The 23,224-nt window shown below is 37.9% G+C and overlaps 1 protein-coding gene across 4 annotated transcripts; it reads left to right on the top strand.

Annotated features, from left to right (window-relative positions):
- The first annotated feature begins 1,179 nt into the window (after positions 1–1,179).
- On the top strand, positions 1,180–21,754 carry CRYZL1 (crystallin zeta like 1). 4 transcript variants are annotated; one of them, XM_072398256.1, is made up of 15 exons: positions 1,257–1,276; positions 3,369–3,503; positions 4,967–5,038; positions 5,551–5,628; positions 7,180–7,252; positions 8,186–8,230; positions 8,870–8,938; positions 13,392–13,525; positions 15,456–15,567; positions 15,726–15,746; positions 16,770–16,868; positions 17,639–17,757; positions 18,804–18,913; positions 20,426–20,467; positions 21,062–21,754. In XM_072398256.1, the coding sequence occupies exons 3-15, from the start codon at positions 4,973–4,975 to the stop codon at positions 21,159–21,161; spliced, it is 1,068 nt and encodes a 355-aa protein (XP_072254357.1). In that variant the 5' UTR covers positions 1,257–1,276; positions 3,369–3,503; positions 4,967–4,972; the 3' UTR covers positions 21,162–21,754. The 4 variants fall into 4 exon arrangements, with proteins under 4 accessions (XP_072254354.1, XP_072254357.1, XP_072254355.1 ...); XM_072398253.1 differs by lacking the exon at positions 3,369–3,503 and having other exon boundaries at positions 1,180–1,276; XM_072398254.1 differs by lacking the exon at positions 1,257–1,276 and having other exon boundaries at positions 3,098–3,503.
- Positions 21,755–23,224: the final 1,470 nt, after the last annotated feature.

The following is a 23,224-nucleotide window of genomic DNA, read 5'->3' as shown; positions in this document are numbered from 1 at the left end:
GAGATATTCTTCCTACTGACCACCACATTATTGTACTGTGAGCTGTTGATATAGTGATTATAGGAGGGGTTCTCTAAAGACCTGAAAATGTTTTCAAGTGTTCCCCCATGGTAAAAAGGTCAAGAAAGGCTGAACAAACATTTTTTAGAAAGAGGGGGATGTTTGTAATTTTGAACTATGATGTGTGTTGTCTAAAGGGGAAATCGTTATTTATTATAGGAGCCAGGGAAGTGTTATTTGGAGTAGTATGATGTTGCAGTTGATACAATAAATATGGAATTCTTCACTGAAAATTATAGATGTAATTATTTCCCTATGGGGAAAAAAATTGGTATACATATATGTATACAGGCAGCACAATGGCTTAGCACTAGGTCCTTTGCATGGAGTTTGACGGCTCTCCCCGTGTTTGCATGGGTTTCCTTCTACTTTCCAAAAACATGTGGTTAGTTTAATTGTCTTTCCCTTAAAATTGGCATAGACTGTGATAACATAATTAATAATTATGACAAATAACAATGGTAAGGACTTTAAATTGTGAGACCCTTTGAGAGACAGCTAGTGACATGACTATGGACTTTGTAAAGTGCTGTGTAACATGTCGGCGCTATAAAAATACTAGATAATAATGTTTTTATGTATTCAATATTCAGTGAAAGAAATTGGAGTATGGTGTAACTACTAACTATTACTACTAAAATTGCACACTGCATTTTACAAAACACACATGTTGCCACATTTAAAGCCATGGTTTGCGATCGGCAGCCCATTTATTTGAACAGGCTTGCCAACGCACCACGACATACAGAAATGCAGTGCACACTGCACTTTTAAAACTGCAATAGTTGGAAAAGAGTTGCCGAGCATTGCTTTGCGTAATGTCGCAGTGCTCTGGCAAGGTGCTTTTGGTGTGCTATTGAGAAAGAATGGCAACCCAGCACACCACATGTCATACAGATGCATGTCATTGCATTGCCGCATGTTGGGTAACGCATGTATTTCCACAAACTAATGGGAACAAGCCCTAAACCACTGTAATCAATCAGAATGAATGTAGAGTTCAAGCTGAATTCCAGTTCTGCCACAAAGCATAGCCCTGAAAACTTAATTTTATCTGTTGCAGTTCAGCATTTTTTTTCTCCTGCTTCCTCCTTCACCTTTGACAGCAAAAGGAGAGAAGCAGACTCATCGACTGGCTCCTGGTGTTGATCTTCTCTCTCCAATCTGAGTTCTGCTGTGCAGGGACTGTAGGAGGCTGACACCAAGATACATGGAGGTAAAAAAATAGATTTGCATTAAAATGAAGAAATTATTGTATTACAGAGTTGCATTATTTTCCTATTTTAGATTTGCCTGGGATTCATGATGTAATGGAAATAGAACAGCCATTGTATTGGGAAGTATTGGCAATGCACCAAACTATAAATGTGATACCAGTGGCTTGTGTATGTGTCATTTACGTTACTTGAGCAGCTAATATTTGGTGATAGATTTATAAGCATCATGCAGACCATCCACCCCTTAGCCTGGGTTCACACTTGCAGCGAGGTTGCGGTGCATTTACTGTTTCCTCATGCTAGTGAATTGCTCCTTCTCAGGAGACGCTACATGGTATCAGCTCCCTGTGGCAGCTCCATAGGGAATGAATAGGAGTGGCAGAGTGTGGTAGAGTACCGCTCATTACCGCCAGCTGTCAAATGTGCGTCCACTGGTTCTTTAAGAAGGTGTGAGTGTTCGAGCAACTGGAAAGGTGCCGGCCATGGGGAGCCCTGTGGGATCACTTAATCCCAAGGTAGGTCTCAACTTGCCCCTATTGTGTATAGGGGCAAGGGTTATATAATAGGTGCAAGGGTTCATAACTACAAAAAGATGTTTATGTCCCAATCAAAACTCCAACACATAGCTCATTGTTGAATACAAAAATATTCATACTTGAAATAAAACCTAAAATACATCTTAATATTTGCTATAATTCGTAGTGTGCCAAAAATCAGGCGGATGGTGGGTATGCCAGCCCTTTTCAGTATTCTTGCTCTGTTGAATTCCTTTAACCTAATATGTTTCAGGCATTGGGAGCCAAGGTAGGAGCTGGTAATGAAGGCTAAAAGTTGAACTGAACTAAAAAAAAAATCAAATTTGATTTTTTTTTTTTCTATTGCAGGACAAAACCCTCTCCATGTATTCCTGAGGGTTATTATGAAAAGTAAAAAGTTTGGTGATAGGTCCCCTTTAAGAAGGGTTGAGCACAGCAAGGACCATATCAGTAGTCCGCTGCTCATTTATAATCCTGTAAGGGCAAGCATGTAACAAAGTAATTTTGTACAGCGCTGTGTAATATATTGGCACTTTATAAGTATTGTTTATTAATAATGATAATAATAATAATTACTTCAGAGCTACAGTCTGTGAGTGAGATCATCACCTTTGTGAATTCATATTACTGCAATGTTTTATGGGAACCCGGCAGCGTTGGCACACATAATGCAAGTCAATGAGAACACCTGGAAAAGGAAGGCATTCCTATTGCTCTGTCTGCAATAGGCCCATAACACAATGGCCAACCTTTATTATTATCAATATAATTTTATATATTAATAATAATTACGTTTATTAATTATATACGTTTAATAAATAGAACTTGTATAACACCAACATATTACTCAGCGATGTACATTAAATAGAAGTTGCAAATGACAGACAAATACAGACAGTGACACAGGAGGAGGAAAGGACCCTGCCCATAAGAGCTTACAATCTAGGAGGTGGGGGAAGTATCACACAATAGGAGGGCTGTTAGAAAAGCTGATAATACTTAAAAATGCTTGTTAAATCTATTTAGGAATGAACAAGCTTTTAGCAATTCCTTCTCTCTCTTTTTTCTCAACATATTATTATTTAGATACATTCTGATACATTTAGCAACAATGTGTCTCTGCCATGGCAGCATAGGGTTAATATGTAAGCCCAGGCCTCCTTGCACAGCTCCTCCCCCAGCTCTTTGCACAGCCTAGAAGCAGGAAGGTCTCATTCATTCCTCTGCAGGGACACAGGTTAGGAGGGGGTGGCCTGGGTTACAAAGCTACAGTAAGATGGGAGGCTGTCACAGGTTCCTGTTTTTGCTTTCTCTCTCCTGCTGATGCAGCATTTCTATTTTCCATTTCTGCATTTTGCACATATTTTGCATTTCTCCAGCGCAGACACCTAGCAGGACATCAGCCGATATCAATTCTTTGGATCATGATGAATAATGATAATAATTAGGGCGCCCGTCTCACCCATGACACTAGTCTGTTTTTAGCATCTTAGAGCCAGTGCTTATGAGCTGTTTTTAACTTTCAATATGTTTTTGTTTGTTTTCTGTTCCCTAGGATCTGATCTATTGTGTTTAGATTACACATGCTTGTAAATTTCCATGGAAAGTACTCAAGCTGTACCCTGTGGGCAAAGGATCGGCTGCGTTTGATTGAAGTTCTGAGTTGCCATCCAGGCAAATTATTAGAAGGGTGGAGATCCATTAAATATTTGTACAGTGTTTTTAATTTTTTTTCAAATATTAGGTATAGTTCAAGTGGGAAGTAAAGTTGCACTGCAGTTATTATTAATGTTTTTTTTGCACAGTATTTATATAGTGCTAACATATTACCCACCACTTTAAAAAGTCCATAGTCATGTCACTAACTGTTCCTCAAAGGAGCTCACAATCTAATTTCCCTACCATAGTCATATATCTTTATCACAGTCTAAGGTCAATTTTTGGGGGAAGCCAATTAACCTCTCCAAATGTTTTTGGAATGTGGGAGGAAACCCACGCAGACACATGGAGAACAGACGCAGACACAAACTCCATGCAGATGTCCTGGCTGAGATTTGAACCTGGGACCTAGCGCTGTAAAGGCCAGAGCTCTAACCTCTGAGCCACCGTGCTGCCCAAATACTGCTTCCCCACACCTGGAAATTATGTCTGGGGTAAATATGCTACATCTGTGAAGTGTCTCACCCATGGCTGCCCATAGGAAACAAATAAGGGTGGTAATAATTGCTTTACTATTCCCAGCTATTAAAGCGCAGCTAAACCCAGTGTCTCTGTTCCGTCACTGGCGCCACTATATTCTTCTTCTTTTCCTTGTTCTGATCTTTGGACATCTTGATTAGTCAGGCCGGGATGATATAACTCCTGCACTTGTGCATGGAAATTCAATTAGTCCTGGGAACGGTATGGAAAATCATGATGTCCTGGATATCCCAACAAACAATGTTGAGCTGCGAAGCTTATTGACATAAAAGATGGCATCATGCAGGTAAAAATGCTTATTGCAGAAGGGACATCGCCTGTCCTTTCTGCAATAAAACCCTGCCCGATCCCAAATTTTTAAAGTGGAACTTATGGAACTCTCTGTTACCAAAGGCAATGTCCAACTTATGGCTCTTTTTATAAAGCAGTAGTATGACCATACCAATGCTTTAAAAAATAATGCCAATCAGCACATTTATAAATCACTGCAGTATGTCTTTTGTAAATGTGCATTAACCTCTGGGTACAAGAGGGCTCCGCATTGTTCTATAGAGAGAACTGCAAGCTCCACAGCCTGGCATTCGTTTCATGAATACAACAGACCGTGTTCTTGCCTTTGCAGCACTAGCATCCCAGGTCTGTATGTTCTCCCTGTGTTTGCATGGGTTTCCTACCACATTCCAAAAACATACTGGCAGCTTATTTAGCTTCCCCTCAAAATTGGCCTTAGTCTATAATAATTATATGACTTTGTCAGGGGTATTCGATTGTGAGCCCTGGTTAGTTTGCAAAGTAATATGTCAGTGTGATATAAACACAAGATTAAAATAATAATTTTACGTCATAAAATGCAGACACAGTGTGAGTGTAAGCAATGCAATGTCCAATCGATAGCGGAAAGTGTTCTCTGCTATAAGTAAACTCTATAGCCTAATCTTCTCTTTATATGTACAGGTCACTATGAAAGGATTATACTATCAATTAAATGCAGCACATGATGAAGAGAAGTTCATATTTCAAGAAAAGGTAATATATATTTATTTTTAGCCAAAAGCCAATTATTTTGTATCCGCCTGTGCAAATGTGTGCATTTGGTGTTGGTATTACACTTTGGAGATACAGTGAAGTCCAACTGAAGAAAATAAAACACATACAGCACATGTACAGTTGATGCAATTTGGATACCCAGCGGATTTGTTTTTTTTTTATTGGCATTGTATGAGTACAACAGGCTATTGCTAGGCATACAATAATTTTATTTTTTATGATCAACTACAAATATTTGATGGTCTGCCTGCTTTGTTAGGGTTCAATGTGATTGCTAACCAATTAGAAAAAAAACTTTGCCTGATCAATTTGTGATTAACATTCTGCCCAAATATAAATTGAAAAAGGTTGATGGAAAAGCTTTTTTTGACTGATTTACCAGATATATCTGTGCGTGGACTGTACCAGTCTGAAAATAAAGCATAATCTGCTTAGTCAATATTCTGAGACCTGTTTTAATAACTTGTAATAATATTATTTTCTTTTACCAGGAACCAGTCTCATCTCCTAGTGATTATCATGTAAAGCTGCAGGTGAAAGCTTGTGCCTTAAGTCCAATTAATACAAAGGTAATCTACTTGGTGTTAGAATGATAAAGCCTTGTTAAATAATATTTCAGTTTAGCACAAATGTTGGCGTTTGGATATTTGAATCATTCACAGAATACGTATATGTCCCCTGAGGAATCTAGTAGTATGATCTGTTTCTGTGTTCTCAATTCCACCCACCTGCTGGACTTGTTTGAAACAAGTGAAAAAATACCCCCTTGCATTTGTCCCTGTACCCTCATGTCCCACTGCATTGCTGCCCCTTGTCTGTGTGATGCTGCCTTTGCCTCTCCATTCATGTCAGCTGCCCTTTACGCCATTTCTATTTTCTAATGCCTCCCTGTAAAATTTATGGCCTGACCCAACCTGTGGGTAATCCTCAGATCCCTCTATCATGTACGCACCCTGTGATAGAGCTCCAGGGTTTGGCTTTGCATGCATTTTGTTAGATGTTACCTGCAGTATAATTTTGTAACGATGTCAGACAATGCAACAACTGGCTTTATGGGAAACACTATTACAAAATCTATAAGAACAAGTCCTAAGGCTGCGTACACGCATTCAAATATTGTCACTGGAAACAATCTTTCACCATTGTTTCCAGTGACAAAAAAGTGACAGATGAAAGAACAAGTTCTGCTATATGGAGAGGGGAGAACAACTCACCACTGTGCTCTCCTCCTTTTACTTTTATTGCTGTAATTCACTGTTGATCACTCATTGATCTGTTGGGACACTGGGCACTCTCTGTACGCATGTCATATTCTCACCCAAGAAAAAGCCCAACTGTTCATATCAGGCTACAATCATTTGACATGTGTACATAGTGTGACACCAAGGCAGGATTGGAGGTGTAAGGGAGATATATTTGCCCAGGATTCCTCTTTAATGTGAGATATATTTGCCCAAGATTCCTGTGTGAAGTAGCAGGTGGAAGACTCTCACCTGTGAGATAATTAATGAAGAAGCACTAAGGGTGGGGACATAACATAGAGCCAGGAGCTCAGTCAGTGGCTTGGCTTGGAGAGACACAGACAGGGGTCTGTGTGAGTTCAGCTCTGTTTGGAGACACAGACAGGTGGACTGTGTGAGAGAGCTCTGTTTGGAGACACAGACAGGTAGACTGTGTGAGTGAGCTCTGCTGGAGACACAGACAGTCGGTCTGTGATGGAGCTCGGCTGAGAGACTCAGAAAGTTGGTCTGGGTGAGTGAGCTCAAAAGTGAGTAGAAGGTTGCTGAAAGCTTGATTTTGAGCTGACAGGGAGAAGCCCTCCAACTGATAGACAGGGATGTCTTGATGTATGGTAAGTGCCGGACAGGCAAGGTTTTCTTTTGCTGTTTTGGTATTTTACCTGCAACCTTCAATAAACCGGGCTGCAAGCCAGCTTAAGCCTAAGGTAGAAGGTAGCGTTGATCAGGCTGGTGTTCTGTTTAAAATAGATATTTGCATAATATTCAGTTCTAGATTTTGTGTCTCCAGGGGTTCTCTATTATGGTGTAACACAGGCAGACTTTTAAACCTACAATGAAGATACTGTGAACTTTAAAACTTTTTTTTTGTCTCCATATTAGCTTATCTCAAAGTTGTATCCAGAGAGAGAGTTTGTACCTGTTGGAAGAGAAGTAGCTGGCATAATATTAGAAGGTAAACAAGGACAAACCTGACATTAATGAAAATGCTTAGATTTCTATCTTGTTTAGATTTGCATGGAGTGGAGAATAGTAAAACATTTCTGCTTGCTTCTTTCTACACAACTAGAAATCTCCACAAATCATGGGAAAATCCCCCATTAGACAGTGCCACCACCACACTTTGTCTTACCTTCCAGTGACAATACAAATGAATGTTTTGTAATGAAAGCTATACCACTTTTTATGTTATAATTTATACTTTAATTTATAGGTAATTCTTGTAGTTAATTGCATGGATCAATGTATATCAATCAAAATTACAATTACTGATTGAAATTAACATCAAGAGAGGATCACACAAGGCTCTATTTATAAAACGGGGAATCTGACATTTTCTTGAACATTCCTAGGTAATAATCTTACAGGTACATGTGTTTCAATGGCAATAATTGATTAAAACCAGGGATTGACAGTGTTTGCCCAGCATTAGTTGGAATATATGGAAGTAGCTGCTCATCTCTGATCCTGGTGAACCATATGTCCTCTCCAAAATGACTCATGGTCAAGTCCTCCTTTTACAATCTCCCTGTTTTTTCACTTTCTACCTTGATGTAACATGAAGCGATCTTTCACATACCTTTCTGTCTCATCTGCCTTTATTAGACCAGCAAGGCAGCTGTATTAGCATTCAGTGAAAGCTCAATGATTGGAGACCAGATAAAAACTTTGGACTCCTTAATACAAAAATGATTACGATATACAGCATACGCAACAAAAAGTATACATTTGGTCTTATATACAAATCCATCAGGAAAGAAAATGGTGTTAAATAGCTACTAAATTACCACAGCTAGCAAAAAACACCTAACCAATCTCTATTCATATGTGAAAAAATGTTTTTAAGTTTGGCTTTAATGCATAATTGAGTCTGCTTTGATTTTTTTAGTTGGATCCAAAGTATCTTTCTTTCATCCAGATGATGAGGCTGTAGGTAAGAGCAGATACTTTACATACTTTTACATATTTGTATAGGGGCTTGTTTATACATATGTGCAGTGGGAATATGAGTGCTTTCATGCGAGCTAAACTGTTGCATTATTCACTTGAAAGGGTCCTATGTGCAACAAAGTACACAAATAAATCAAGCACACAGAATTTCTTGCAGCACACTGCAATGCAAATACTCTGACAAACTTCAGGGGCATGCCATAAAGAATGAATGTCACCACATTGCACAAATGTGTCTTACTGTGCATTACACTAATTCATGCATTCCCACAGCACCAAACTGTAATTTTACTATCTTGCATTATTATTTGAGGTCACTGTTTTATATGACAGCAAGCAAGAAGTTCTAGTTCAAATGTTTGCTTTCTGTCAGTATTTGCATAGACATATCTTCCAATATTACCTTCTGATCCCCACATATCAGTCTAAAGATAGGTCAGGTGTCAACCGCGGGGGCAGATAAGGTAATTCAGGTTGCTGTCATTTGGGTAACTGTGCTGATCTGGTACCTTCTAAGTCCTATTGTTAGGGTTATTTTTACAGGCGTACTTAATCATATGGGGCAATATAAAAAAAAAAAAATTAAAGTTTGTCTCATTGAAATAGTTTCTTTGCCCAATAGGAATTTTACCAATTGACTCTGAAGACTCTGGTCTTTGTGAATTTGTCTGGGTCCATGAGCATCATTTAGGTGAGTGCTGCTTGTTAAACCTTGTTTACTTATAATAATGACCTTTCTTCCCAACTTACACAAAATCATTTGCAGAAACTGCATTGAATTACTACTATTTTATTGCTTCCAGAATGTTATTATTTGTTTTGTAATGTAGGCTTTATACTAAGCGCATACAAAAGCATACCATGGCATCAATTGTTTAGGATGGGAAGATCTCCCCAAAAAAATTACTGGAGTATTTTTGTTCATTGGCAGTCCCTGATAATCAGCTAATAGGGCCTGATTTATTAAATCTCTCCAAGGCTGGAGAGGATACGTTTTCATCAGTGAAGCTGGGTGGTCTTGAAAACCTGGAATTGATTTCTTCAAAGTCATAGTTGTAGCAAATATTTCAGTCCTGGACCAGATCCATTCCAGGTTTGTTGTGTCACCCAGCTTCACCCAGTATCCTCCCTAGTTCTGGAGAGCTTTAATTATTCAGACCCATTGAGTATAAGGTATACTGTACATAACCACAGACGTTGATGTCAACCACAGGTGCTGACAACTGCATGTCTATTTACACCCAGAGTTAGTGCCAGGAGGATTTATTATGTATTGTGGATCAGTGTCAGTGTTCTTCTTTATTATTACAGTACAGTATTACAGATCTGAGTAATACCAGAACACTACCCTTCCTGTATGTGGTTTTTGTGTCCGTGTCTTGTTTATCTAGTGTTCTAGTTACACCCTGTACTTCCTTTTTCTCATCTCTGTCCTGCTCTGGCTTTCCTGGACATTCTGACAGGGGTCATCTTTCTTAGCCCAGTTACATTATAGCTGCTCTGCAAAGTGACATATTTCACTTCCCATCCTATGAAGCAATGCAATACAGATCTGCAAGCTTAGATGGAACTGAACTTGTAAAATTTATTGGTTCTTTGAAACATATTGGGCCTGATTTATTAAAGCTCCCCAAGGGTGGATAAGATACACTTTCTTCAGTGAAGCTGGGTGATCCAGCAAACCTGGAATGGATTTCTTCAAAGTAATTTTTTATTTGCTGGCAAATATTTTAAATCCTGGACCTGATCTATTCCAGTTTGCTGGATCGCCCAGCTTCACTGATAAAAGTGTATCCTCTCCTTGTGGAGCTTTAATAAATCAGGCCCATTGAACCATAACTATCTATAACACCAATAAAAAATATACAAACCTTAGTTTGAGCTGCTCATCCCTAATAAACTATATGTATCAAATATTTACCAATGGAATAATAATCTGCATAACCCGGTTATATCATTATTATTATTATTATTATTATAATACAACTAAAATACAATAATGTAATTAACAAAAAAAGAGATAATAACAATTCAATAAAACAATTCAAATCAAAGGCCCAAACAAAAAATTACACTTTTTTTGTTTGAACACATGGTTTGAATTATTACTTCTTTGTTTGCTTTTCACAATTTTTATTTTGGAATTGTATAAAAATACAAAGTGGATTAAGTAGGACACTACCTTATTAAATTGTTTTTAAAGTTTATCTTTATCCAAAGCCTTTTTCTTTGTTTGGATAGAATAGGGAGATTTTACAACTCTTCACGTTTTAATAATCTACAGGGCCTTGTCCGAGAGATTTGCCTTATGTCTTGTTCTGGCATGACAACCTGACAGGAAGTGACAGAAAATCACACATCTTCACCCTTTTGCATTTACACATTTATAAATATAAACATATATTAGGCAGCATTATACATTCAACATAAAGATCCTATTTATATGTAAGGAAATGATAAATTATCACATTTATTAAAATGTCACTACTTCTGCTAAAATAACATAACTTTTGGCATCACTCTATTTATGAAAGTGGCAATTGACTGACATGATAACTGACAGTGGTTTTATTACTGCTACTGCATGTATAAAGTAGCAATCATCGTGATCGTAGCTTTATAAATTGCAAAAAAGCATTTGCAGCTGTGATAATAGTGAACTCCATAGGCCACAATGGAGATCAGTAATGTTTGTTTCAAACAGTACAATCGCTACTTTTTTCCCCCTACGATCGCTACTTTTTTTCAACTAGTGACTGTGTATGAAATTGAAATACATGGGGAATGTGCACCCCTTTTCCAATATGGCAGATACAGTAAATGGTATTCCTGATCATCCCCTTACTTGACCAGGGTAGCTCGGACCTTCTAGCCCATCCTTTATAAACACCATTGTCATAACTACCGCCTACTTCCAAACCTCCCCTGCTTACCAGCCACTCCCCCCCCATTAAATACCCCAACACAAAATCTTGGATTTTAAATTGGCTGGCAAGCAACCGTTTATTTAAAACACCATTAAATAAAGTTAACTTTCCAAATAATTAACAAACAAATATCCAAATAAAATAAATGCCAAATAAAATTACATTTTACACATTGATGCTAAAACGAACCCAACTCTCAACTCTACCTAAACATAAGAGGGAGGGTGGGTGGGAAACTTTTTCTTTCCAAAAGAGGGCCTCTCACTATCATCCAGCCCTTTTAACATCTCCTATTCCTAATCTCCTCCTACCCCATGTTGTATACTAGCCCAGCCCCCTCTAGCAACACTACCTTTTTCTTAACCCCTTAAAAGCTCTGGGCTAGGCCTAGCACCCGGTCATGTGGGCCTGCGCCTAATTCTTACGGCTACGGGCCTCTCTTTTCAGTCCAGCAGCCCCTCAGTCTGACAAACTCTGCACTTACAGTAGTTTCTATATTTGATTGCACCTAACACAGAGAGACTCCTTAATGAATTTACACTTATATACCTAATATTATTATTACACAGTATTTATATAACGCCAACATATTACACAGCGCTGTACAAAGTCCATAGTTGTGTCACTAGCTGTCCCTCAAAGTGGCTCACAATCGAATGTCCCTACCATAGTCATATGTCATTATTACAGTCTGAGGTCAATTTTGGGCCAATTAACCTAACTGCATGTTTTCGGACTGCAGAATGAAACCGGAGAAACCGACACAAGCACATGGAGAACCTGCAAACTCCATGCAGATAGTGTCCTAGCCAAGATTCCAATTCTGAGATTCTAAGACCTAGCGCTGCAAAGGCCAGAATGCCAACCACTGAGCCACCATGCTGCCCTTCCTCTCCATGTCCCTTTAGTGTGCCAATCTTGCTTATGTGAATTAGCGTGTCCACATGAGGCCAGGTGTTAGTATTATAAAGTGACAGCCGGGTACCTAATCCAAAATGGCAAAAATGCCTGTGATACCTACTTCCATGATATCCCTGAGATTAACCTCTTATTCTACTAACAACTTGTATATAAAGCTCTCCATAAATCCCCAGCGGAAGCTGACAAGCAAAACGCGTCAGGATACAAGATGTTACTTTACTTGGAATTTATCAACATTAGGGATTTTGTGTCTAGCCAAATTGGTCATTCCCATTATTGGGAAATGTGACCATTCTTGCTTTGTATATATGTGCACTATAAGTATACATGTGTTTTGTATAATGTATTTAAAATTCAACTAATATAAGTGTTATTTTTGTAAACCCTGACGATTTAATCTGGGGTTGACAAAACAAACGTATTAGTAGAGCATAGCCATCATTTCTTCTCCTATTTGGTATTCTTGATCACTACTATTCTAATAACCTAACTCAAATCACCATAATACAAAACCCAATTGCCTATTTATGAAACTGGCATTATAAAAGTGAAAAAAGGACTTAACAGATTATGAATTTTGTTCTTTCATTGTTTATCCAATTGCCAGTTCTTTATAAATGTGAGATTCATGATTTTTTTCTTTTATGTTCTGGAGATATGGTCACACATTGAAAGGGACAATTGGCTATGCACAGAACCAACAAGATTAGAATTCTGTTCCCTCAGTCTACCTGATGTACATTGTATTGAACATTTAAGTGTTTTTGTTGAGTCTGTTGTAAAATTGTTCTTATCAAGAGCATTGGGCCTGATTTAGTAAAGCTCTCCTAGACTGGAGAAGATAACCTATTATGGGAGAACCTGGGTGATCCATCAAACCTGAAAAGTATCTGATCCAGGATTGAAAACATTTGCAAACTAATAGCAAATGATTTTTAAGAAATCCAATCCAGGTTTGCTGAATTACCCAGGTTCCCCCATGATAGTTTATCTTCTCCAATCTAGGAGAGCTTTTTTTTTTAAATCAGGATCGTTGTGCCTTGGTTAATCAAACAGATCAGATATTGATTTAATGTGATGGAGGCATAGAAAATACAGTTGTTAGACCTTGCAAACAAAGTGTGCATGTGTGGCTGCGTAAAGGTGTAATTGTTGCTGAGTCATCACTTTTGGTAATATATCACTTGCTGTAAGAATGCAGTGAGTGTGCCACTGCTACAAACCATTGTTCAACATAGACAGAGAGGAGGCTTCTGATTAATAATTAACCGTAAACTGTGTACATTTGTATTTTAGTTCACAAACAAGAAAAAGTGAGCTGGGTGGAGGCTGCAGGCACCATACGGGACGGGTTGAATGTGTATACAGCTCTGCATTCACTGGCACATCTGGCTCCAGGGAAATCTGTGCTCGTGCTGGATGGAGCAAGTGTACGTAATATAAATCTTCTATACAATGCATTACAAATTGTATGAATGTACTTTGTTCACTAAAAGCACCAGTGGTCCTCCTTTTCTGACTTCATGCTATCAACCGTGGTGTGCAAATGTATAGCGTGATGGAGTAATGTATATGCCAAACTAAAAATCAACAATTACCCAAAGTTTTCCTATGCACCAAAGTTCTGCTAGCATAAAAGGTGTTTTGTTAAGGCACATGGCTGTGCAATATTTGTGATGTCACCTCTCCCCAGCTACTGCCTTGCCCTTATCCTCTACATCAGGGATGCCCACACTTTATTGGCTTACAAGCTACTTTTAAAATGACCAAGTCAAAATGATCTACCAACAATAAAAATGCTAAGCATAAATTTATTTATATAAATATGCACCGAGTATACTTTATATTTAAAATATATATTATTTACCTGGCATAAGAGCATGAACATATATGGCATAATACAATTCTGTACATTTTGACCATTACCTTACGCCGATGACATCTTAAACTGAATGGAATCGGCCAATTATTTTGAAAGGCAGGGCTCCCCAATTGCCTTTGCTATCGACCTGTAGATTGCGATCCATGTGTTGGGCACCCCTGCTCTACATAGCATGTGTGAGAAGCCTAAAAATGAAGTATTGATTTGTGTGTGGGAGGTTAGAACCTCCACCGGGTTGCTTAGTCTCCTGTTGGGGAGATTTTCCCTAACCTCCCACCCCAGTAACAACCTTGCTACTGGAACAGGGGGCAGAAATAAACCTCATACAGGGTGACAATCAATAAGAAATACCCAACAAAGCTTCTAACCCTTAAAGTTGGTGGTAGCCAGGGTTGGATAGTAAAATATTTAAAATTTGTTTTTTTTGTTTTTTTTTTTGTTACAATTGCACAATAGGTATGGGGTCATGATGATGGGGTAATTGTCAAATCCTGAGTTTTAAATTATATTGCATGCAACTGCATTCAGCTGGAAAATGCAGTGTGCAACAAAAAATAGGGTGCATTTAACCTGCTTTGTCTGCCGTTTAAGTGCACATTATTAGGACCAAAGAATCACAGCACGATGCAAAACAGGTCAAACGCAGCCTTTAAACTGCCACGTGTTCATGCATTTTTACTGACCTTCATTGGGCATGTGATCCAAAGACAGGAAAACAACATGAGCCCTAAAGTAAACTTTGTGGTGGTGGTGGTGTAAATGTAGAACCTGACAGTAAGGTGATAATTAAGCAGCTTCTGGTGCAAAGTCTAATTTCTACAACAGCTGGTAGTATACCTCAAAAATCCACAAATACCTTTGTTAATGTAATGTAAAGCAAAGATGGTAATCACAAACTAAAGCATACATATATATGTAATAGTAACTTAGAAATGTAAATTTAAAAGTCCAAAATTGTTGCCTTAAATATAATAATGTCCCTTTTATGTAAATAAAAAGGTTAAAGCTGTGGCACATGTTGCCTTCCTCCTGGATGTCCTTCTCCACAAAAATATCTTTAGGATGTGGGGAAAGCATGCAAGCTTCCTTCTCCATCCCTCTATGTAGTGCTCAATGTCTGGGTAATATATTGCCAAGGTCCAAGCACTGTGATGATTTATGATTTATTTATGAGGAGTTGGCGTCTGTTTAGCCTTATGCAAATACTAACTTTAGGATGGCTTCAATGGAACATCCAGAAGAATGGCTTGTAAGGTAAATTTAATGGATCACCAAATAGGAGGCAATATGAAACCAAGTGGTAATTGATCAAAAAAGAGACCCAATGCAGGGGGCTCATTGCAATGCATTGACGTTAGTGGAGTATGGCTTGACCTCAACAGGGTGATTTAGTCCAATTTGTATAGCAGACATAACGGATAATAAAGCTTTGTGAAAGATCCAGTACATTGTAAATAACATCTTGCTTTTTCACATAGCCCATTGGCGTGTTGGCCATCCAACTCTCCCATCACAGAGGAGCTACAGTGATCGCCACGACCAATAGTGAAGAGGACAAGCAATACTTGGAAAAGCTTAGACCTGGTGTAGGTGAGATCTGCAAAAATCACATCAGTAATACACAGCACATCACATAGCCAGTGGGTAGTAACAAGCACCTAACTAGAGAAATGTTACAAATGCAATGCTGATAAATTGTGCTCATCTGTTAACAATTTTATTTTCTATTCTCCTTTATGTTCTGAAAGGAGTACGGCAGCCGGTAGTAGGTACGTTTTTTTTACTCGTGTTTTTTGGGGGAATGGAAAATAAGTAGCAGCAGTTATCTAACTTCCACAGTCTGCAGTGAAAATTAGGTAACTGCTATAAAGTCTGCGTCAAACATATAGCTTTGTGATGTCCACAATCACTTTAACCACCCTGAGACCTATGCTGGTATTATCCATTCCAAAAACTCATTCTTCTGAAGATTTAACACACAGACCATAAAATGAAATGGTAAACTTTTCCTTTTTTTTGCACAATAAATAAACCCACTAAGTTTAAGCTGTGATAAATGATTATTGTCCTTTAGTCTATAGACTGTACCAAATGTACATGTTCAGAGGAAGAAATGATCAGTTTTGGGTAATATTTTTGACCAACCACTATTGTTTCACTGAAAGTAGAATTTCATTCCCAGCTGTATTAAGATAAATATGCGCAATTTAGGTGATCCAGCATTCATACCTCTGATGTCACTCTGGTGAATTGTTGATCTAATCTTTGGAGCTCTAGGACCCACAACAATCTTCTCCCTAACGTTTGTAATAGTAGAAACTGTAAAGTTGCACTTTCATAACCCAGAAGATGGAATGGTTGATGTCTCCCATATATTAACAGACAATTATATGTTAGGTTCAGCCTGATTCTGCAAACCTTGTTTGTCCACAATAGCAAAGTGTATGGAAAAAAAAGAAAGAGATTGCTAATCAAATTTTATCATATTGGGCCACATACCCTGATGTAAATCATGTAAATAGGATAAGAAAAAGAAGAAAAGCCAGGGTATTTGCTTTTGTGGCAATGTATTGAAAACGGTGTACAAATATTCATACTCTGTTTTTAATACATTGCCACAAAATCAAATACCCTGAGTTTTCTTCTTTTCCTTATCTTACTTACATGATTTACTTATTTACACAACAGCAAAGTTACTTTCAGATTGAGGAATGTGTCATTTGTTCTATTATTATTATATTTTATTTATTTGTGCAATTTTGAAACATTTACACCTTTCCTTTTCTCTCCAGCGCGAGTTATAGACATGTCCAAAGGTAACATAGACCTGGCAGAGAAATGCTTGGAAGAGACGGGAGGTCTGGGAGTTGATATTGTTCTCGATGCTGGAGGTTGGTTTTTTATATATTTTTCTTTTATTATTATTTGGGCTATAAAGTATAAATGAATATTTTGTTTTGATTTGTACCTAAGTAAATATGTTATTGTTGTTATTCACCACTTCCAAACATGTATGGAGTTCCAACCATAAGGTCAATTATCAAAGATCAGAAATTGTACTGTTGGCAAATAAACAGGGGTGAAGAGAAGAAATCAGATTACACAATAATGAATGACCATAATTTAGTCAGTTTTCAGAGACAAGCAAGCAGGCAAATAAGTATATAGAATATTTTATAATCCTGTAAAACAAACCCCTGAACCTGCCCAGGAAGTGTAATTACGAAGACTATCAATCACTCCCAGTCAGAGGTATAACCCCCCCCCCCCCCCAACACCCATACCAAAAAACCATTCAAAACTATTAAATCATTAACTATATACTGCTTGCAGGAGATTATTGGCTTTTGTAAAAGCTGCCAATATTTTGCAGGCATTATATGTATAATTCTTAATTTGTCTAAGTTTGGCTTCTTGCCAGCTTTAAGCTTACCTAATGAATAGGATTACTGATAGCCAAAGTAAAGCTATGTTTATTCTCCTACTACAGAGGAGAACATACACATACCTACCATTTAGAAAGGTCATCTTGAGCTCAGGCACACTTTAGTCGTTAATTTTGGGTAAGTAAATACTGAATTTTTTGCTAGGTATGACAATGACAACATTATCATACATAAGTTGCAAGGGATAATTTGTTATCTGTTCTTTCTGTTCTTAGTGACCCTTTACAATACAGGGGAACATGTTACAAAACCAAAACTCCAGCCCCACAAACATGATATCATCACACTACTCTCTGTTGGAGGACACTGGGTGACAAGAGAAGACAACCTGCAGGTACCCGGATACCACGCTATGTATTCGTTTCTTTCTAGAAAAACCTCATAGGAAAATACAGGTTCAATACAAAAAAGCTTTTAGTTGGGATATATTTTTTTTTTATTTCATCCTTGTGACTATAGATTTCTCCTTGGATTCAGCTTAAAATAAGTTTAACTTTTTTGAGAATATGAATCCTTTTACTGCTGGGTTAATTGCAACACATAGGGCCTGATTAAAGCCATTAGAGCTCATTGGGCCATTAAAGCTCTCTATTGCTGGAGAAGATGCATTTTAATTAGTGAACCTGGGTGATCCTGCAAACCCAAATACATTTCCTAAAAGTCATTTGCTATTTGTTAGCAAATGTTTTCAATCCTGGACCAGATCCATTTCAGTTTTGCCAGATCATCCAGCTTCACTGATCTTTCTATCTACCTTTATTAAATCGTGCCCATTTTTTTACAATTTTGGTAAATGAAACCGTATGTATGCTGCAGAACTGTGTGTGCATCCTCTATGCATTGTCTTGTCTTCCGCTACCCACTGATACAAATATGGATAAACCTGTTATCTACTAGTTTAAATGTAAAATACATGATAAAGCTTCTTGGCCTCTCTAACCGAAACCTATAAAAAAACTCAACTGCTTTTGTTCTCAAGAAAATTGCCATCTGTCAGGGCAAATATATTGTTTAAAAGTACTGGTACTCCATTGCTCTTAGATGTAAAGGGCCCATGGCCTGAACTGGAGCCCTTCATTAGCAAGATGTAGGTACCAAGTACTGGAGCTGGTAACTAGTGTGCCAGCGTCATATAGCCTGAGCCTTACAAAAAAATGTTTCTACATGGCAAAAGTTTTATTAGTTTTTGGCTGCAGTTTGGTTGGTTCAGTGTCATTTTTAGGTGCTTGAATCCTTAACGCAGAACTATTTTTTTTGTATTCCTTGTGTATTTGTGTTTTAATCCCTTTAATGAGTATGAATGCCCATCCCTTAAATGAGTATGAATTTCCTTTCATAAGGGCATTCATAAAAATGTAAAACATTTTTTTTGCATTGCAGCTGGACCCACCTGACAGCCACAACCTGTTCTTGAAGGGTGCATCACTTTCTTTTCTTAATGATGAGATCTGGAATCCGTCCAATGCACAGCAAGGGAAATATCTGCATATCCTTTACTTATTTGGCTTTGAATGCTGTTCACTAATTCATTTTAGCTTACTTATTGGCTAGCTTCCTTCACTTTTAGTGCATGACTACACTAGCAATAGCATTCAAGTATACTCTTTGCCAATATTACGTTTATTTTTATTATGTCTGGTTACATTTGTTCTCCCAGTTGTCAGCTTTGTGGTAAATGTGATTTTGATAGCTGTAAAGCAACCCAATCACATTTACGGGCCTGGGAAGGTAGTGCCTCCCCATCACCCCCCACTCTTAATTACCTGCTCCTCCTGATCACTCTGATCTCCATTGCAGATGTCAGGATGGGGAGGTTTGGGGACACAGTAAAGTTTTTTTCTTTGATCTTCCCTGTATGTTATGGACTTGATTTAATAAAGCTCTCCAAGACTGAAAATTATACAATTGCATCAGTGAAGCTGGGTTAATAGCAAAGTAATTTGCAAATTGCTAACACATGTTTTGACTACTGGACCAGATCCATTGCAGGTTTGCTGAATCACCCAGGGTCACTGATGAAAGTATATCCTCTCCAGCCTTGGAGAGCTTTAATAAATCAGGCTCTATGAACCCAGGGGTACTCCGTTCTGAAAATTCTATTGAAGCATCTCATATGGACATTTTTTGGTACCTTAGGTTCTTGACATTTTAGGGGCACACACAATTAAGGTCTGACGTGTCTTGTATCTATTTTACAAAAGAAATAGGTTTAAAGCAGAAATAAAGATCCACTTTCAAGAATCCATGGTCAGGCAAGGTCATTATTGCAGAAAGGAAAAGGTGATGTCCCTTCTACAATAATCCCCGATACCTGTCTGATCACTTCGTGTGCTGGGAATGGTCCTGCACACCTTCATGGGAGTTTTGTCATCCCAGCCCGACCAGTTGTGATGGGCAAAAATCATCTAGAGGCAGAGAAGAAGGAAGAAGATAGCGCTGCCCTGTGAGGGAACTTGGACAGGCGAGTATTGCAGGTTTAGTTCCACTTTAATTAACCATAGTGCAAATGAAGTAACATAAAAGATTGCAGATATCACCATTTAAACCCACGGAGTCTCTGTTTTCAGAAAATATATATTGTGTAAACTTTGCATTTATTTTACACCATACTGATGCAACATCCAATATACTCTATACTCTATACACTCTGTAGGTTTTTGAGATATGGGTGGAAAAAGGAACACCTAGAGCAGCCTTTTCTCAAACTTTTATTCATGGAGGAACCTTTAAAATATCTTTCAGGTCTTCAGGGAACCCCTTCTATATTTATTATATCCACAGATCACAGTATATTAATGTGGTGATCGGTAGGAAGAATGCATCTTACATTGCTGGCCAGTGGGAAGAATGTCACCCTTACAGATAGCCAAATAGATCATTGATGTCCCATAAACATGACTTGATATGGGTAGGGTAGCCTATTTATCTGATTGGACATCGTAATATACCATCTGTGTTTGCCTGGAGTTTATCTATATGCCCTTAACACTTGTCTCACATATATTGAAAGATGTGATGGACAAACTGTCATGTGGAATATTCAAGTAAGACATTGCAGTATAATGAACAAAGGTTAAAAACTAGTACTGCTGAGATAAAATCTTAGGGGGTATGATAAAGCTGGGATAAAATCATAGGGGTATGATATTCTTAAGATAAAATCATAGGGGTATGATAATGCTGAGATAAAATCATAGAGGTATGATATTGCTAAGATAAACTCTTAGGGGTATGATAATGCTGAGATAAAATCATAGGAGTATGATATTGCTAAGATAAAATTATAGGGTTATGATAATGCTGAGATAAAATCATAGAGGTAGGATATTAATGAGATAAAATCATAGGAGTATGATATTGAGAGATGAGATAAATGTAAAAATAAATAAATGCTGAGATAAATATATAGGGGTATGATAATGCTGAGATAAAAATATAGGGGTATGATGTTTATTTGCTCAGTCATCTGCACCATGGTCAGCAGAGACAGCCGGTTGTATTCTGCTATTAGACAATACACGGGCAGCACGGTGCTATATAAATACTGTAAAATATTAATATTAATAATAATATTAATATTACATGGAATGACGTCTTTTCTGAAACTGAACTATTGTGTCCATGTATTTGTTCACCAGGCCCCAGTTGGATGAGCTGATTCCTTTGTACGAGGCTAAAGTGTTGATGGAGATGGTGCAGAGGAATGAAATGAGAAAGCGGCAGGTTGTCCAGTTATAAGAGGCAATAAATATATAGAGGATGGACGTCTCCTGGCACAGCTGGGCTTTATGTTTCCTGAACGGCCTTTTCGGAATCTCTGTACATCACGGATCACTTCACCTGGAAAAAAAAACCTTAAACAGGGTGAAATTTAATTTTGAAGCCCTACAATATGAAATACAATTGTATGGTGTTTATTGAGTGATGTATTGAGTCTTTATTTTAAAACATCCAGGGCCATTGTTTCTTAGAGATATTTAACTCCTAATTGTGGATTTTCTATAGAATGCAAGACACTGATCCAAAAAAAAGTTGTTTCAGGTCAATGGTGGCATTGCTAGGAATTTTGTGAATGTGGAAATAGGCAGCTTTGATGGGCTTAAAGTTTAACCGTTCGGTGTGATAGTGAGCGGGGCCTTTTTTCTGATCGTTTATCAATATCTGTGAATAATTAATGTATATGGACCAGTCAGAATTAGGCTTCTACAATATTCATAATATTCAGTTTTATGTGATTTATAAATGTACAATCCTACCGAAAGATTTGTATTTTCCACTTTTCGTTAACTTAAAACAGATCTTTAAAAGATTAATAAACAAATTTCCACCCATTTACTTTATTCTCTATCTCTGTTACAGCATTTCATTTTTATTTTGTTGCTTCCACTTTCTGGTTCTGTACCCTGGCAAGTATTGGGTACATTTATGTGCCTTGTTGGCTCCTGGAATTACCACATCACACTTCCCAGTCCATTATTATTATTATACAGTATTTAAATAGTGCTGACATATTAAGCAGCGCTGTACAAAATCCATAGTCATGTGACTAGCTGTTTCTCAAAGAGGCTCACAATCTAACGTCCCTACCTCAGTCATATGTCATTAACACAGTCTAAGCTCAATTTGGGGGAAGCCAATTAACCTAACTGCATGTTTTTGGAACGTGGGAGGAAACCCACACGGACACAGGGAGAACCTACAAACTCCATGCAGATAGTGTCCTGGCCGAGATTCCAACCTGGGACCCAGCACTGCAAAGGCCAGAGTGCTAACCACTGAGCCACCATGATGCCCTTGCTCTCCATCTCCCTTTAGGGTTCCAATCCTGCTCATGTGAATTAGTGTGTCCTCATGAGGCCAGGTGTTAGTATTAGAAAGTGACAGCCAGGTACCTAATCCAAAATGGCAAAAATGCAGAACAGAAACTGCAAAAAGAAAGATGGCGCTGGACTTCATAGGCTGGTAAATATGTGTTTTTCTTTTGTAATTCTGCAGGAACTTTTTAATAATTTTTTTTATTATTTTCACATAAAGTATACAAACATTTCACATAGTATTGAAAAGGGGACAAATCAAGACACTTGTAACACATACATAAATTGGTGGGGTGAAACAAATAAATTGAGGTGGGTCGACAAGTAGAACATTAAAGGAGATCTTCCATCATCCTAAGCATACTGTATATATAAGGGAGGCCATGGGCCAAAAACACCATTTCTGTTTGCAGAATTGAGAGATACAATACAGTACCGTGGCAAGTAAACCTAAGCAATCAGGATGAGCAAGTTTAAAACATAAACCAGACAAGACATAGGAGAGTGGAAGCCTTACCTCTGACAACAGCTTGTTTTCGTATTTCATACCAAAAAAGAATTAGAACATTTCTATTGCTCTTGCAAATAATGAATTGTTCTGGATTTATCTTCCATAAACTAAAAGAGCTGTCAAATGTCTGCATGTAATAGAATAGAACAAAGGCAGGCATGTGAGCTCCACGATGTGTCCTTGTCACATCAAGTGAGCTGAAAGGAAAGCAAAACCAATGTTATCTGTCTTGTAAAATCTACTACTTCCATCAGTCCACATGCTGGAGATGAATAAGGACAGATATTATTATACAGTGTTTATAAAGCGGCAACATATTAGGCAGCGCTGTACAAAAAATAGAGTTGCAAATGACAGACAGATACAGACAGTGACACCGGAGGAGGAGAGGACCCTGCCCTGAAGAGCTTACAATCTAAGAGGTGGGGGAAGTGTCTTACAATAGGAGGAGGGATATGGAATGGTGGGATATGTTT

The sequence above is a fragment of the Pyxicephalus adspersus genome, chromosome 1 (genome assembly GCF_032062135.1).
Source record: "Pyxicephalus adspersus chromosome 1, UCB_Pads_2.0, whole genome shotgun sequence".
Lineage (NCBI taxonomy): Eukaryota > Metazoa > Chordata > Amphibia > Anura > Pyxicephalidae > Pyxicephalus > Pyxicephalus adspersus.
The sequence above is the reverse complement of the archived record's forward strand: the minus strand, read 5'-3'. Positions and strand labels throughout refer to the sequence as shown.

What these genes read in the sequence shown, in the direction of transcription:
- CRYZL1 (XM_072398253.1), top strand. An exon ending in TCGTGCTGGATGGAGCAAGT is followed by an intron (nt 13,526 to 15,455) that starts GTACGTAATATA and finishes TTTTTCACATAG; the next exon opens with CCCATTGGCGTGTTGGCCAT. An exon ending in CTGTCATGTGGAATATTCAA is followed by an intron (nt 20,468 to 21,061) that starts GTAAGACATTGC and finishes TTTGTTCACCAG; the next exon opens with GCCCCAGTTGGATGAGCTGA.